The sequence below is a fragment of the Blennius ocellaris genome (assembly GCF_963422515.1).
Source record: "Blennius ocellaris genome assembly, chromosome: 2".
Taxonomy (NCBI): Eukaryota; Metazoa; Chordata; class Actinopteri; order Blenniiformes; family Blenniidae; genus Blennius; species Blennius ocellaris.
This window is the reverse complement of record NC_137651.1, coordinates 10,745,333-10,762,832: the sequence shown is the minus strand read 5'-3', so window position 1 is coordinate 10,762,832 and position 17,500 is coordinate 10,745,333. Positions and strand designations below refer to the sequence as shown.

Genomic DNA, 17,500 nt, shown 5'->3' with positions numbered 1-17,500 from the left:
GAGAGAACTTTTGTTGCTGCGGGACATTTAGGACAGAAGCAAGTGCAACATGTTATAGAATAGAATAGAATAGATTAGAAACACTTCCTTAATCCACATAGAAAAATGACAGACGTTAAAAACATCAATATGACAGAATAAAGTTCAATAAGTAATGTTAAATATTAATATCTGCAAGGCGGACCGGTTGCTGCTACAAGCACGGAAGAATGATATTAACAGACAATCACAGCAGACACTATTTTCAGGGAGGAGTTATAGAATCTTGTTGCCACAGGAATGAAGGATCTCCTGTGACTCTAGTGCACTTTAGTGGAATGAGTCTGTTGCTGAAGATGCTCCTGCTGCTGACCGGGACATCCTGGAGGCGGTGAGAAATACTGTTCAGGATGGACCTCAGTGTACATGCTTCTGAATAAGTTTATCAGCAACCAGATATATTATAGTATATGTCTTTTTAAGTGATAGCAGGTAGAGTAATAGAGTCTTCTATGTTGGAGTGCCTGTTTTAATTGTGTACTAAAATGTTTAAATGCACATTCAGGACACTGCTTTATTAGATAAGCATAGCTTTGTATACTTATACATAAATACATATGTATATCATTTGATCAGATAATTGGACTTTGTGTTTACCCTACCTTTGAAGGTGTCTTATTTTCTTTTTTTCTTTTTTTTTTTTAACACAAAGTTCTTTGTAAATGTCATCAGTTGAGTTGAACTGGCAAACGTTTTCACTGCAAACACTCCCATCTTTGCTGTTCAGATAAGCCCAAATAATTATGTGTGTTTATGTTGTGTGCTAAGTGCCCCCCCCCCCCCCCCTCTCTCTCTCTGATAGATTGAGTGGGCATGCATGTGTATGTGCGTGTGTGCAGTTTGAGATATGGAGGCAGAGAGTGAGCGGCTGCGTGCCCGGCTCCACCTGCAGAGGCAGAATTGGTCACAGTTTACTGGCTTGGTAACATTCGCTGCCTTCAGGGTGTTTGCAGCAGGTGGTCCAAATTGGCAGAATGACTGTGACAAACGCACAATGTTCACTGCTGCCGTAAACTAAATAACAACATCAAACCATCGCTCGGTGGCTTCAGGTTTTGAGCTTCTTTCTTTTTTTTTCTCTTCTTCTTCATATTTTGTCTGGTGCTGCTGCATTTGGATGTTTGTCACCAGATGTAAAGTCATAAAAGTGAAAAGAAAAAAAAAAGAAAAAAGGGGGTTGTGCATAAAAATCAAACAAAGAAAGAATACTGTGCGCGGTCGAGTGTGTGGATGACGAGGAAAAGACGCATATTGTGGTTTTCTTCATGATCTTGTTTGCATTCCTACATCTCCACCTGTCCATATATAGTTATTAGCCCTGAGTGATTATTCCCCATGTACTCATCGAGCATCTTTCTAAAATCTCAGATGTGTGATTGCTGTAAATCTTGCTCTGTTTCGTGTGCCGTCAACAACGGAATCATTTGCACCCACACCTGCTGAGATTGCAGGTGCTGCGGATAAATCCCAGCCAAATAACTACGTTGACTCCAGCGTCTGTCTCTCAGGTGCCCGGGATGAGGCGGCAAAATGTGAAGAGTTACCGCTGCACGTTTTCCGACAGTTTTTACTAACTTAAAGCATCCAGTGGATGCAATATCAATAATCGTTTCTGCTCCTTGCAGTAGCTCTTCTCTAACATTTGTCAGCTCTTCGGTAAATGTTGTGTCGGTGCAATAGGGTCAGACCCAAACATTTAACATTGCATGAGCGTAACTCAGTTTCCACCCCGGTCCACTGAGCCACTAAGCCCCTCAATCCGGTGCAGTTCCCGCATGTGGAGGGTGCTTTGGTCGCGACCTACCTTAAGGCCTTTTTTTTATTTTTTTTTATTAGAGCCAGACGCTGGTTCCTTCCTTGGCTTTCCGATTTGAGGAGCTGTGCCAACGTGCAACTGTGTGACAGACCGCAAGTTGGATTACTTTGTGGGAGTGAAAACTTGGCAACAAGACGCGCCTTTTTCAGTCTTGCAGACACAGAAGATTGCCGAAAAAATGTATTTGAAAGAAGTTTAATCATATGAGCAGCGTCTCTTCTGCTCGTTGGCAATCAGCACCGTTTGTGTGTTTGAAATGGGCCTTGCTTTAATAATCTCACTTATCGTGGATAATGACCACAACACTAAATATAGTGAGGGATTTTAGTGGGGTCACAGCAGGTCAAGTCGCTCGTGAATACATGTGGAAACTGCCTTTTTGAGACTCATTGACAAGTTCTCAGGTAGACAGACCCCCTCACCTCTTCCCCGCTTCATCTTTTGCTCCACTCGCTTGATATTTCTGTCTCTCTCTGTTGCTCTCTTACACACACACACACACACAGACACACACACACACACACACACACACACACACACACACACACACACACACACACACACACACACACACACACACACACACACACACACACACACACACATACACACACACAGTCGCAGACACACAAGGTGGTCAGCGTGTGGCGCGTTGACAGACAGCCGCTCACACACTTCCTGCGCTGGCCGTGCGTGCGTGTGTGTCTGTGTGAAGAGCGTTGACAGACAGTGTGTGGGTCTGTGACAGAGGGTGTCAGCGCAGTGTCAGGGAGATGTGTTTAGTGTCACACTCTGCTGACCTGATCTCCGGTCGGACTGTCCAGTCCGGCCCCGCTGTGGCTCCTTACATAACCCCCGCTGTCATTCACACGCCAGCCTGAAGGGATCCACCAGAGCCTTTGCACGCGCACACACACACACACACACACACACACACACACACACACACACACACACACACACACACACACACACACACACACACACACACACACACACACACACACACACACACACACACACACACACACTGCATATCACTAAGTATGCCTTTGCATATGCACACAATGTAAAGGCCTCTATATTTGTAGTGTCTGATTTAATATAAGATCCGAGGCCGTGTGCAAAGCCTAAATCTTTGTAACACTTTCATGCCTTTACTTTTTCTTTTCATACTCTTAATTTATGCCATGACACAAAGTACAACTTACATAAATCAACAAGAAATCCGGAGACATTCAAACAAAGCTCCGAGTTGTAAGCACTGTGTGAGAATATAGAATGAGGCCGCTGGGTATTGTGGTTTCCCCAAGTGTGCTGCAAGACACCTACACAACTTGTGCAACTAGGAGATTGACACAGCTCCGCTCTCTGACTTTTGCACCATGCTAATTGATGTGTCTGTATTAGCATGTGGACTTCTCTGTGCCGGCGTACAGAACGAGAGTGCGCTTTCAAGTTTCTGGTTTTTTGAGTACACAGCATCGGCGTGTGTGTGTGTGTGTGTGTGTATTGGCGGGAATGAGTGACCCTGTGTGCTTTTCTCTGGCCTGTGGTTATTTGGAGGTCAGTGCTGATGTGGTCTCTGCCTGCGGGAGTGGATTTACCATCTCCGGCCGTATAGAGAGCTGCATCCACTTGGCTGACTCTCCCACAGCGAGGGGAAGAAGTTTCTGTCTTTCTACCTTCAGTGTTTGTTCGCCATTAACTTTAATAGATTTTGGGAGGGAAAAAAAATAGGAACACTTGACATGAGTTTTATCAGTATTCTCCCTACATGTGAGCACATTGGCATTCCTTTTGTGAAAGTGCTCAAAATAAGAAGCTTTTAATATTGACTTTTCTCCGAGTTCCACTTTTCACCTCCAGCCTTTTCTTACACTGAGGTTGATGTATTTAACCTCAGAATGGACTGCAGCTATTATTTAAACATGTGCTTGTTTTACTGGCCCAAGTTTCTCCCTTTCAAGCCTCGATATCATACAGCTCTGGGATGGTGAATTTCGTAATGGTCTGTGCATTTTTACTTGATGCACGTCGTGTCATTACGGCTTACTCGTGAATTTATTGTCAAGTTCAGTAGTTAAATTTGGTTTTCTTGTTGCTCTACTAAACTACTTGCATGTTTAGTTTTTTCATACGAGAAGTAAACTTTTAACTCTCTCATATCCAGACTGCTTATTGCAAAGATAAAAAATACAAAGTTCAGTATTAGTTCAACTTCAGAGTTGCAAGAGCAGATTTTTTTTTGGTATATTATGCAGAGTCCAAATTGTAACAAAATAAGAGTGGAGAATGATTCAGGGGGATTTTCCATCCGCCAGCGTTCTTTGTAATTATTGTCAATAATATGAGGAAAAAGTTGAACACTTATTTTAAAATGGAATGTAATACAAAGACATTGAAGACTAGTTTATTGTTAGTTTAACAGCTCTAATAGTGGCAAGGTTTAAAAAAAAAAAAAAAAAAGAAATTAAATTTCCAAGTTGACAGTTAAATCCTCACAGCAGGCTTCCTCCAGTGATGTTCACTGTGGACCCCAAAAGTTATCAATCTACTGTGAAAATAGGGAAAGTCTTGCTTTCAGCCAAAAAACAGAAGGTGAAATTTCGTGTTAATTGAGTGATTTTCACTATCGATGCACAAGCGTTGACAGCTCTTCTTCACATAGATTTTTAAAAGACCATTTATTTTTCCTTTTTGATCTGGCCCACTTTGCTATTGAAGTAGCTTAATCACTATCTGAGAGATAAATTGTATCCCTCCTGTGGAAAAAATAATTAAGCAGAGCAGGGGATACGTAAACCAGAGGGAGGTATATCTCTTCTTTCCCCCTCAGCAGATCGCACCCCGTGCATGTATTTTAATTAACCATACTGGGTTATATTTCTTGGATTATTTTCTAGATTTGGACGCTTCAGAAACAATCCAATAAACACTTCAGACGGTACCCAAATGGCCAAAAACATCAGCATATGGGAGAGTCTGCTTTCTGTTTTATAGTATTTTACTTATGGGATATTTTTAATTGCTGATCATTGAGCACGGATTGACATCCAGCTCAGGACTATAACAATAATTGCGCGATAGATAATTCTCTTGTTAATATACAGGGTTTTATGTGTGCTGATAGATTTGAGCTTCATATTTAATACAGTGCAGGTGGAAGGAGAGCCTTTCTTTTGTGTATAGTCAGGCCAAGGTAGATGGTAATTATGACAGGCATGGATTGGATTCTGCGTTGCTCCACGCCCGTGAGGAGTGGACATCAAAGCGCACTCACCAAAGCCCTCTGTAATAAAAGAGGAGGAGGAGAAAGATATTGATTACCAAGGGTGAACATTAGCAAATCTCTTTCTCTCTCCTTTTTTTTTCATCTGTCTTCATCCGTCCATCATTGCCCCCCCTCTCTTTCTTGCCTTACTGTCTGATTTGCCTCCTTCCGCCTCTACTTATGCTCTCTCCATCCCCCTGTGCTTCCCCCACTCCCCACCCCCACCCTAATCATTTATTTATCGCTGATCTCTTTATTCTGTATTCTTTCGGTTTCGGGATGGTCCATGTTGTGACTTTACGGCGCCGCTCTGCACACAAAGGTTGTTACCATCATTCCTTTACACTCTTCATGAGCACCCCCTCTTCCTCCTCATCACCGCAGAGATACCTGGGGGCGGGCGGGGTCACAGTGGTCCAATCTAACGGCGTATTGATTCCATTAGATAATTAATGACCCAGGCAAGGGCCAGGGAGGAGCAAAGATGGGGTTAGAGGAGACGGGATGGGGGGTTTAGGATGATGGGAGCGGCTAAAGGGGTGGGGGATGTATGTGGGGGGTGGCGGACGCCGAGGCCCTTGAGAGTTGGAGAGAACCTTGGGTTGGGAATGATCCAAAGTCGTCAAGGTCAATCGCAGCCGGAGCTTCGATATGGAAGCAGAATGCCGAGTGTGATGGAATATGGAACGCAGAACGAGCGAGGGGGGAGAGAGATCTTCATGTCCAGCAGCTGTCGATTGATCAGCGGCTGAAAAATTGTACATTAAAAAGTCTTTTGACTTCCAAATCCTGAGGTCCAACCAGGGCCGTAATGCATGATAAGTAGTTTTCAGCCCTCCAACCAGAATACCAAACTTCATCTCCCCGAACGCTCCAGACACTCATTTACAACTACTCAACAACATGAAAGGCGAGATAGAAAACTAGCTACATCAAGTATTCTGTTCATGTTATTTCCAGCCATGTTTTCTACATCTTCCATGATATTGAACGATCTCTATTTGATAAAATATTATTCACAGGAATGAGGAATATCTTTCATTGCTGTTGTATGTGTACTTCACTTTTACCTTTAGTGCGAGGTAATTAAAGCAGAGTAGGCGCTGACGAAAGAGAGGAGCTGTCTAACAAGGCTAGGTCAAAAATTGGTATATAGCTGGACCGTGCGTGAAACGCTAGAGGGCTTTTAATTTTAAAAGAGGGGTTTTAATTTGAAAATTCAGTCACGCAGCATTGAGCTGACCAGTGGTGCAACTTCATCACTCAGTAACTCACTGAACCACATTCAGGTTTGCCGGGCTGACCTCGTTTTAGGCAAGCAAGAAAGTGTCGTCAGTAAAATTCAATTTGTCCTCATACTGAAATGACAGTACAAAGTATTTCACGTGGCTGTTTGAGTTCATTCAACGAGGCGAGTTTCATTGACACGTCACAACGGTTCTTGGCCAGACGCTGAAGCAAAGTCTCAATTTACAAGGAAGACTCACAAATACCTGCTTCATGGATGTTTGTCAAAAGCGGACCTGTCATGTTGCTATATATAAGTTGCTTCTTGAAGTAGTTCTAAATTCCTAATTTATGGAATTGGTCTAAAATTACAGTTTGCATCAGTCAGGAGATAAAAGAAAAAAAATTTTTCCTCCAATTTTTCCCCTGTTCATTAACTTTATCCAGATTCGTAATACTGTAGCGTTTCTCTTTTAACTCGTGAACAACGAAAAATCCCCAGAATTGGGGTTTTCCTTTGTTTGTGAATTGCACATTGCTCAGACTCGGCCCTGCTCGTCACCTTTGCATGACTGCAGTGTGCCTGTAGTCTCTCGTGGGCTATGAGAGCTCCTCTGCCTCCACATTCACAGTCTTGGCCAGGCTCTGTATTGGGCCCCAGGGGTTGGGGAGATGAGGCATAAAACAACCATGTCTCTACCTAGGGGAGCTGGTGGCATGGCAGTGGAGCTATTGTCTGTCGGCGTGCTGTTTGACTTAAATGTGTTCATTTGCCTGATGCCCCTGACTCCCTACGGGGAGGGGCGGCTCGGGGAGAGGAGGGGCACGCTAACGAACCTCTGACAGCTGGAGGCCCTAATTAAACGTCCCTGCTGAAAATAAACAGAGCAGGAGCCAAGCGAGCAGCCAGCGAGAGAGGCGCACAGCAAACAGCGGCTGTGAGCACTCGCCGCAGTGCCCTCCTCTCTGTTGCCGTTGAGATCGTGCCAAGAGAGCGCGACTCTATAGGGTCGGGGTCTCACACACACACACACACACACACACACACACACACACACACACACACACACACACACACACACACACACACACACACACACACACACACACACAACACCGCAGCTATGAATATGTAGCACTGCAGCAACACATTGTGAACACCTGCGGTCACACTTGATACAAGTTGATCTCCGCAGCTGTGGGCACTGTATATTTTAGCCGTCTGCGTTCTCAGAAGGCACACTTTCCTTTTCCATATATTTCCCACTGTGCCATGACGGAATCGGTGGTCTCAGTTCCTTCTGAGCGGGACTGTGTCACACCATTGGTCTGGATGACACACTGACATTCAGCCTGTTTGTGCTGCTAGCATAGCGCCAGCATTAGCAGTCAAAATGGCGGGGTCCATTTGGGTGAGTGCATTAATGGGCCGCCCAACCTGCGACAAGGTTATGAGGCTGATTGAATAATTACTGTGGAGGCCCCTGTCCATTACGCCCCTGTGTCTGGCCAGATAGAGAAAAAGAGAAAGAGATGGAGCGATAGCGTGAGACAGAAAGATGGAAGGAGAGATTAGATAAGCACAGATAGGGTCAATTAAGAGATAAACACACAGGTATGGGTTGGAAAAAGGCTGTGCGTGTGTGTGTGTGTGTGTGTGTGTGTGTGTGTGTGTGTGTGTGTGTGTGTGTGTGTGTGTGTGTGTGTGTGTGTGTGTGTGTGTGTGTGTGTGTGTGTGTGTGTGCGCACGCGCGCACAGGCCGTGGAAATTTGAAAGTAAATTGTCTTGCGTCCGCATCTCCTCTTGATCTCTCTGTCCTACTGTACGCAGCCTAATTTGCCATGTAGTGCATTTATCCAGGTGAGGTAGGGAGGTGATAAAGGTGACGTTGTTGAACAGAGGTGCTCTGCCCTCCGCTCGACCCTGTCGTCTTTTTACCAGACTCCCTGAAAGGAGGACTGTCAATGTTACGAGCCGGTAGCTGCAGGGTGAAAGATATAGGTTTCCTATGGCTGAATAAAGACGTAGCCTTAAACCTTCAGCCCGGGACAAAATATTCTGTCGATGTAAATGCCCCGGGAAGAGGTTAAATCTAAGGTTGGAAAGTCAACCAGATTGATCTAATTAGCAACTTTACTGGCTTACATGCTGATCAATTTTAAAGTAAAGTCCAAACTCTATCATAAATTTGAGAAAGAGCAAACTTTAATTGGTCGTCCACTGGAGCGACTACTTCTCAAGCCGCAGTAAGGTTATCCATATCAAGGTAAATACATCAGAGTTTATTCCACCGACAATCATCTTGTGTAGTTCAATGGAGTCTGGTCTATACAGGAACTATTTCATCAACATAACTCTTGTTTTCTGCAGTAAACATAGCAGGATTGGTAAGTAAATATTATTGATGTTCCCCATTTTTATAGTGTCGATGATAGCTGGAAAACAGTTTCTTTCTAACGAATCAGGCAACAAGTACGTTATAGAAAACCGACATTTTCATTTGACTATTTCTAAATTCAGAATAAAACCAATAAAGGTAAGCGGATGAACTGTTCCGCCATCTCAACACCCATTCTCTTTTTGTTGAATTGATTATTGACTTTTCTGCCTTTGAAATCAGTCCAAGAAGTCTTCTTGCATGTATTTAATGTAGGCTGCATTAGCCCAGATCTGTGAAATGATATTTGCCAAACCTGCCCGGCCTCTGCTGACCCCCTCTTAACCAAGGTCAGCATAGCCATGCTCAAACTCGAGACATAATCCATTTTCTTCTGCCCTGGCAAAGCTTTACTGACACAATTGTGCTGACCCAGCCAGGCCAGGGGAAGAGAGAGAGAGAGAGAGAGAGAGTCAGAGAGAGAGTCAGAGAGAGAGTCAGAGAGAGAGAGAGAAAGAGAGGGCATCTCAGGCCCAAGGGCATGACACTGAGGTGCTTGGGGCCACACCAGCCCTTTAAATGTCAACGCAGCGCAGACGGGAGGGAAACTGGTGAGGAGCGGGCCTCTGTTTGAGGACAGGGAGAATTATTGGCAACTTCTACGGCAGCGTAAGGGTGGTGGTGGTGGTGGAGGCTGGCAGGGGCAACAAGCGATCTGAGCAGAGAGCGGCCATTGCGATTTGTCTGAAGGGATGTTTGGTTTAAATTCCATTTGTAGACAAGTTTGAATGTTCACTGGTGGAAAAGGAGAAACCTTAAAGATCTGTGATTCTTCAGCTTGATTGTGACTTCAAAGGAGGGTTTGTCCTCTGGCTTATGTGTATTACCCTGGGAACAGCCCCTGACCTTTATGTGGGCAAGTAAGTGATTAGACCTTCTTTCTTTCTTTCTTTCTTTCTTTCTTTCTTTCTTTCTTACAACTGCTGTTAATTTGTTGAGCTTGCACTCAATTCTCTGCAAAAATACTGTAATTCTTGTAAAACAATTTTTTATTAAAAACAAGGAATTAGAATAGCAGTTGAACTCACCAGCAACTTGTAACTTTAAACGGAGAGAAGTCGGGTCACTTGATGCGACTTGTACTTCAGTTGACACGAGTGAATGATGTACTTGAAACAAATCCTTAATAAGTACCCAATGATACTACAAAATGTGTCAAGTTAAACACGGAGACTTGCTACTACCAGTGCTTAGCGGAAACATTTTTTTTTTTTTAGAAACATATTTTTGCTACTTTAAAGATCACATGTTCATGCAGCATGAATAAAGAAACATTACTTCAGTAATGTTCTTTCCTTCTCTCTTCATTACTTCTCAACTGTCCTAAACCTCCAGGTCTGTCCCATCGTCAGCCAATCAAAGCCTTCGTTAACGGTGGCGTTGGCGCGTGATTGGTAGAAGGATGGCCACCATGCCATTTGTCAGCGAGGGGAAATGTGTGAGCGTGGAGTGGGACTTCCTACAAGGACTGCTGGCCAAGCCTCCCACGCTGCCCTGGTGAGACCCCCCCCCCCACACACACACACACACACACACACACAAATACAGTAAAAGCCTGCATGCATGCCCATGCATTAATCTTTGCAAGGTGAAATCCATGCGTTAACACCCTTGCACACACTGACAGGCTGAAGTCGACTTTCCTATCAATAAAACACAATACAGGAGACGTGTGTGTGTGTTCTCCCCTGCATGACACATAACCCGTATTGTTGCTCGCCTGCCAATCCTGTCAGTGTGGCGAATCTCCTCCCCTTTGTGGGAGATTAAGTAAATTTGGCTGGAATTATTAATGGGCAGTCATTTACAGCCGGATATAAAAACTAAGCAGAATCAATGTGTGTGTATTGATTGTTCTCAGTGGCTGGGGTCGAGGCAGTATAATAATGAGATGTTACAGAGGCTGGCAGCATGAGTCCACACACACTCACAGAACGACACACTGATTTCACTTATTAGAGTCTAACAGGGATGAATCCAACAGCTGTGTTGAATGATTAAGATATAAACGTGGATGCTGCACACATGTTCCTTTGTTGTCTCGCTCTGTCACGTATGTATATACACACACACACACACACACACACTGGAGGTCTTTCTCAGGATGAACATCAACAACACAAGGGAGAACGGCTGATTCTTCTTTCTTGTCCATCTCTCATTCTCTCTGTCACGTACGCGCACACGCACGTACGCGCACACGCACGAATGCACACACACACACACACACACACACACACACACACACACACACACACACACACACACACACACACACACACACACACACACACACACACACACACACACACACACACACATACACTTTGTTTCAGCCCAGCACCGACACAAATTGTGAAGTGGCTGTGACAACATAATTCCACCACTCAGGCCCCATTGAGGAGAGTCAATACCCAATCACAGAGACAGGCTACCTGAGCCCCGGCCCCCCTCTGTCACTCTGCCCCTCCCTCCCCTATTGATCCCTCAATCACAGCTTCAGCTCACTAGTCCGGGACCAGATGAGGGTGGTGGGGGGGGGGGGGGGGGGTAGAGAGAGAGAGGCAGTGCAAGATTGTGTGAATGTGTTCACATATGGATTTTGGAGCAAATGGCATTATTAAGACCCTGCTCTGCCAGATAAAAGTAGTGAGTTTGTCTGTAATTACCAGTTCAATCTGCAAAGAGATGGGTCAGAATGGATATTGTTTCACTTGGATTGCAGCAGCCATTGTGATTATATGTATTTATGAAATGAGTTTTCTGGATTGACGCTGAGGTCATTTACACAGAGCATGACTCAATCAACCGGTAGTCAGTAAATGGCCATTAAGTGATACCCCTGATCACTTTCAATTCTACTTGCACAGTGCTGATTCAGACTAATCTTCTGATATTTCCCCACCTCCGCGCATTTCTATCATTTGTGTCTGTCTTTCCACCTCTTCCTCGCTGTCGTTTCCTTCTTTAACGTGCTCTCTCGTGTCCACATCTCAAGTCTCCAGAACCTGCGTAAGGAGAAATCTCGCAATGCAGCTCGTTCGCGGCGGGGTAAGGAGAACTTCGAGTTCTTCGAGCTGGCCAAGATGCTGCCGCTGCCCGGGGCCATCACAAGCCAACTGGACAAGGCTTCGGTCATCCGGCTGACCATCAGCTACCTGCATATGCGCACCTTTGCCAGCCAGGGGGACCCACCCTGGTGCCCTCTGCTGGAGGGGGATAACAACTGCAGCAAAGGTAAGCAAATGAGAAACGCATAAGGAAACAAACTAGGATTGAAAACGGCTTATTCTGTGTATATTGATGTGCATCTTGACTTGCATGGAAATGTACTTTTTTAGAACTGAATAGAATTTACAGTTCACATGCACAAAATGAACCTGTGACGTGTGCTCAGTCAGTGACAACATGCACTTTATTTTAGGTAGAAGCTCCAGTGGCATACGCCAACTATGACTGCTTAAAACACTGAAAAATGTAACATATATAGTCTGGATTATAATCTGAAAGTATTGTGTCTATTCTGCTTAGGATTTTGGAACAAAGTTTATTTTGTAATTTGAATTGCTCTCCATTACATTGAAAATTGAGATGATTCTAAAATACAGAGATGGGAAACTTGGACTCAAGACTTGGACTTGGACCGATTTGATTACTTTTTGACTCGACTTGATGAAATCACAAAAAAAAGACTCAGACTTGCTTGGACTCTCGGATCAGTGACTCCAGACTTGGAGTTGACTCAACCAGTTTGACTCGACGAGCCATACCAAGCCATGCCATAATGACAAGTGTGATATATAAATCATATTCGTTCTTACTGCTTCGTTTCATCACATCCCAGTGACAGCCGCTGTCAGTCACAGTGAGGTACAGCCTGGCTGCAGCCTCAGCTGTGTGGTGCAACCACACACTATTAATTGGCTGTTAAGCATGTGTGGTGTGACACACCCCCTTCAACGTTGTACACTCAAAACGTTGAATACAAAGATAATTTAGGTTTTCGAAGTGTATATTTGTCCGGTCACGGAACCACACAGCGGAATCATTTGCATAGATGGTGTTTTGCATTGGAGATACTTTTTCTTGCTTAAAATTTAAAAAAATAATAATAATGTTTGGGCATTTAGGGCATTTGTATAAAATAGGTCGCCGGGCTGTCACAGGGTTTCTGGATGTATAAATTCTTCATTTTATTTTATTTTATTCAATTGAAGTTGTGAAAGTGTCTTCAAATGTCTGGGATTGTAGGAGTGGGGTATTGCATTTGTTACACTTGGCTGTGCTTGACACACAAATATTGTGAAAACAACCTCGAGAAGCTTCCGCCTCACAACAAAACTATGGATGTCTCAACCAAAAATGTCCTACCTCGCAGTTAATTCTTTTAATGACTTGTTTAGGACTTGAGGAAAAATGTTTAGGACTTGGACTCGACTTGGGACTTGACTGTCGAGAGTTGGACCTTGACTCGGGACTGGAGCACAAAGACTTGGGACTCGACTTTGACTTGCAAAACAAAGACTTGGTCCCACTTCTGCTAAAATATGTGTTTTGATAAAAAAAAAAAAAATATTTACTAGACTATTTTTTCCTCAAATTAAAAGAAGAAGAAGAAGAAGAAGAAGAAGGGAAAAAACATGCTGTGAAGAGACTTCCCACCCTGACCCCAGAATCTAATGATGCTGCAGTTAACGTCCCAGTGCTCCACTACTGACTACAGTGACTAACTACCCACATCATTTTGGGACTTTTTCCCCCGGACTTGAGAACAGAAAAAACATTTGAATGACTTGTTTTAAATTCTTGTCAGCAGATTGTTTGATCTAAATGTCAATTTTGACAACACCATCATGCAAGTATGCAGAATGATATTAAAAATGACTCTGACAGACAGTTTATGCCTCACAATTTCTACATTTCAGCCCATTTCTAACAGTGCTAAACAGGTTTGAAATTCATGTTTTAAATCTGATCTGCCTGTCAATCAAAAGCAAAACTGAGCTTTCTGATCTGACTGCAGAATCCTGCCTGCTAAAACTCAATATTCTACAGTCTATCCATCCATCCATGTGCACATTAAGTCACACACTGTTTCTGAAGCTTGTAAACATGCATGTTTATCTTTCCACTGGCTGGTGTGAGTATGAATATAATTTGTGTGTTGTGTGGAACTGCGAGGAATAGAGAGGTGGGTGATATGCAAAGAGGGAGGAAACTATTGGTACAATTTGTAATTACAGAAATTAACCATATAACGAGGACAGTGTAATTATACAGCCTGTCTAATTGCTACTATTACTGGGAGGAAACGATGCAGCTACAGTACAATTACAAGTGTGTGTGTGTGTGTGTGTGTGTGTGTGTGTGTGTGTGTGTGTGTGTGTGTGTGTGTGTGTGTGTGTGTGTGTCCATTCTTGACTAATTCAACAAAATGTGACCAAAAAACAGTCATGTTAATAACATGTTTCTGTGCAACTACATGTGGTGTGCTGCTGTACCCTGTATTCCTTCGTGTGCAATGGTATTCAGAGTATTAGTTCTGTTCAAGTTACAGCACCCAAACCCAAATGCTACTTTACGCAGTCAGAACCTTTTAAAAACAATATATATATATTTTTTTTTCTTTAATAAAGGTTATGTCCTTTCTAATGTTGAAGATTCTCCTCTGAAATCGTCATATAAGATGTTTTATTGATGATAGAGACTGTGTATCAATCACAGGAGGACTGTGGTGTGGAAGTAAAATCATGGCATTTACCAGACAGGGATTCATGTGATAAAAAGATGAATGATGGTCACATTAAAAAAAAAAATACAGCTCAGTAGTTTTTAGAATATGAACCACAATAGAGATGAAAAGTCATTTATTGGAAAGTCTGAGACTTTTTTTGTTTTTTTTACTTTAACCTTCAACATATCAAACTGGGAAGATTGCCATCCATCCATCCATCCATCCATCCATCCATCCAATCTCAAATGTTTTGCCTGTATTCATGAACACCTGCTTGCATTAAGTTACCAAGCTGTCGGCTTTATGCCATTGATCTGTCGGTTACAAGCATTGTAGTCAATCTACTGTTCAATTTTGGGTCTCAAGCATTATGACCTTGAGACCCAAGGTCCCCCCCCGGATGGATTAGTAACAGCTGTTAGTTTCTTTGACAAATTGAATGCATTTCCGTCTTTGTCAGTTTTACACTTTGTGTGGTCATCCAGCAGACAGAACTGGCCTTCCTTGTGGGCCAGTCTTGCCCTATTCGTTTCATGTTTCACACCCCAACTCCTGGCATCTCGCTTTGGAAATCTGCACGTGATCAATGTAAAATAATTATCTTCAATGTACCAAAGTTTGAATTTGACTGGCTTTTCAGTGCAATGCAAGTGCCATGCTTTTGGTGTAATCGATTGAAAAGGAAGTTATGAGATATAGTTCTATTAATAATAAAACGGTAATGAACAATTGTAGCGCTTTAGAGTTGTAATTTCATGCATCTGCGGTCATATGGATTCATCATTAACTAAACAAATAACTGTAATATTCCACAGCAGTCTGCCACCGTTAACTATCTTGCTCAGTGAACTTAAACACCCTGTAGAATACAGAGACAGTGAGTCCTAATCCGAAGCCATAGTCACTTCAAATGTATTTACATTGTTATGGTTGAATCTGTGAGGTCCCATCAATAGCCATTCTTCCTGAATGCAATACACAATTGGAATGTTTGAGTGATATCCATACAAGCTGCAGCCTTGGCTGTACTCCATGTGTGGTGAATTATTTTTCCTCTGTGTTCAAGGCTTTTCTTAACCTTGATAGAAAATACCTTCTCTTTGGAGAGCGCGAGTGGCCGCGCTGTCCTGCGTATGAATGGGAGTTGCAGGAGAGAGACAGTTGTGAGGTATGCTGTTTACACCACAATGAGAAGTGCTTCCCATACAAATGTGAACAATAACTGTAAATATACACAACCCTGCAGCACCTGCGTGAAGGTCGGGATCTGATATCTTCAGTGTTTTTATTGAATGTTTGTAGATTTCTACAAGCCGGTCACACAGTCTCCGTGGGGCCAACGCTGAAAATGCAATGCTAATTTGGACATCAGTTTGAACAAGTCTACCCACAATGCATTGGCACGGATTTAAGTGTGATGCATGACTTTAATTCCGTTAGTGGAATGTGGTCAGGGATCCAGCTGAAAGGGAGTGGAGGCACGAGAGGAGGGGAAGGGACAAATGTACGGGGAATAAAGACAGAAGGAAAGTGGGGAGGAAGGAAAGCAGCGTTAGGAGAGAGGAGCGGGGGTGCCGTTTGCATTCCTCCACATTCCCTCTTGTCCAAGGGTTTCTGGATGGGCGAGGGCCAGCGCGGAGGGAAGGAAGGTGGAGGGCGGAGGAGCGGAGAGGGATGGAGCGAAAGGGGAGGGGCCGGAGTGGCTTTTGTCTGCTTCCCACGTTTCAAAGCCAGTCTTGAAAAATGAATAGACAGAGGAAAATCAATTGCATGACCTTCACAGAGAGAGGGAGAGGGAGAGGGAGAGATTGAGAGGGCAGAAGAGGGAGGAATGGAGGGAGGAGAGAGACAGATTATGGAAGAAAGGAGCAAACGAAGGGAAAGGTTGAAGGCAGGAAAAGTAAAATGACCCATGATGTACATTGTGTTGGGTGTGCTTGTGATTGTGTGCATCTATTTGCACGGCACATTCAAGGACTCCTTTAAGACACCTTTACCTCCACAGTCAACATCCCCCCCCCCCCCGTTACGTTTTTAAATGCCCTTTTAAAAGATAAGTCAGATTTATTCCAACCGGAGCTTCTCCCGAGCTTTGTCTTGCTCGCGATAAGATTGTACTCACCACACTAATTGCTGAGATCTGGGAGCAGCAGGAGCTACAATCGATCAAACAAAGCAGCCTGAATACGTAAAACTGGTAAAACTACAACAACAGTGTCCTCACTGGACATTTAAAAATACTGTGTGCAGACAGATAATCCAACCTGTATAGGTTCAATGAGTTAAAATAATAATCTGCATTTACAGGCTCCATTAACATTTCTCATTCATTAAGGGTTTGAACAGCACTTCTGTGTGTCACATGACCTGTATTTTGAAAGTTTGAAGTGCAATTGTTTTTCTACTCATTGCTCCACTGACCACATCCTGACAGTTAAGTTGGACAGGCACATGCTGATGTCGTCATGACTGCAGTTAAACTACACAGTCTCCACATAAACATGATGTCTTTCTGCAAGAGCAGTTTGCCTTGAGAATCTCAATAATTGTATGAATCTCTTTGGAGTCCGACCAGGATTAGATCTCTGTACTCAATAAACAGCTTTCATTCCAAATTTTGAAAAGTAACTGTGACCACCATTAATTCCGTTGAACTAAAAAAAAAATGCACATTTGTAAAAGATTTGCGAATAGATAAACAGATAATTTATTACATGGAATAAGAGAAATGAAATGCTATAGAGTGTCCGCATAAGCAACTTCTTTGCATTGAAGGGACAGAGCTTCAAGGCGATGACATCACGCCCAGTCCCTCGAGACCAGGAAGCTGTTAAACATGTGTTTGGGGTTTTACTTTACCCCATACTAGCAAAGCTTAACCTCATTTACTGTATGTTCTACAATACATTGTCATTGAGTGACTGGAATCGTTTATTCACAAAACAGCAACTAGAGTAAAATGTCAAATCAAT

General features: G+C 43.3%; 1 protein-coding gene across 1 annotated transcript in view; it reads left to right on the top strand.

The window, feature by feature from the left end:
• The window catches only part of npas1 (neuronal PAS domain protein 1), a 37,746-nt gene that overhangs the window by 425 nt on the left and 19,821 nt on the right, over positions 1-17,500 (top strand). The window contains exons 2-3 of the mRNA XM_080507826.1: positions 10,130-10,291; positions 11,793-12,031. Coding sequence (XP_080363952.1) covers positions 10,197-10,291; positions 11,793-12,031 — 334 coding nt within the window. The 5' untranslated portion in view covers positions 10,130-10,196. The remainder of the gene's footprint in view (positions 1-10,129; positions 10,292-11,792; positions 12,032-17,500) is intronic.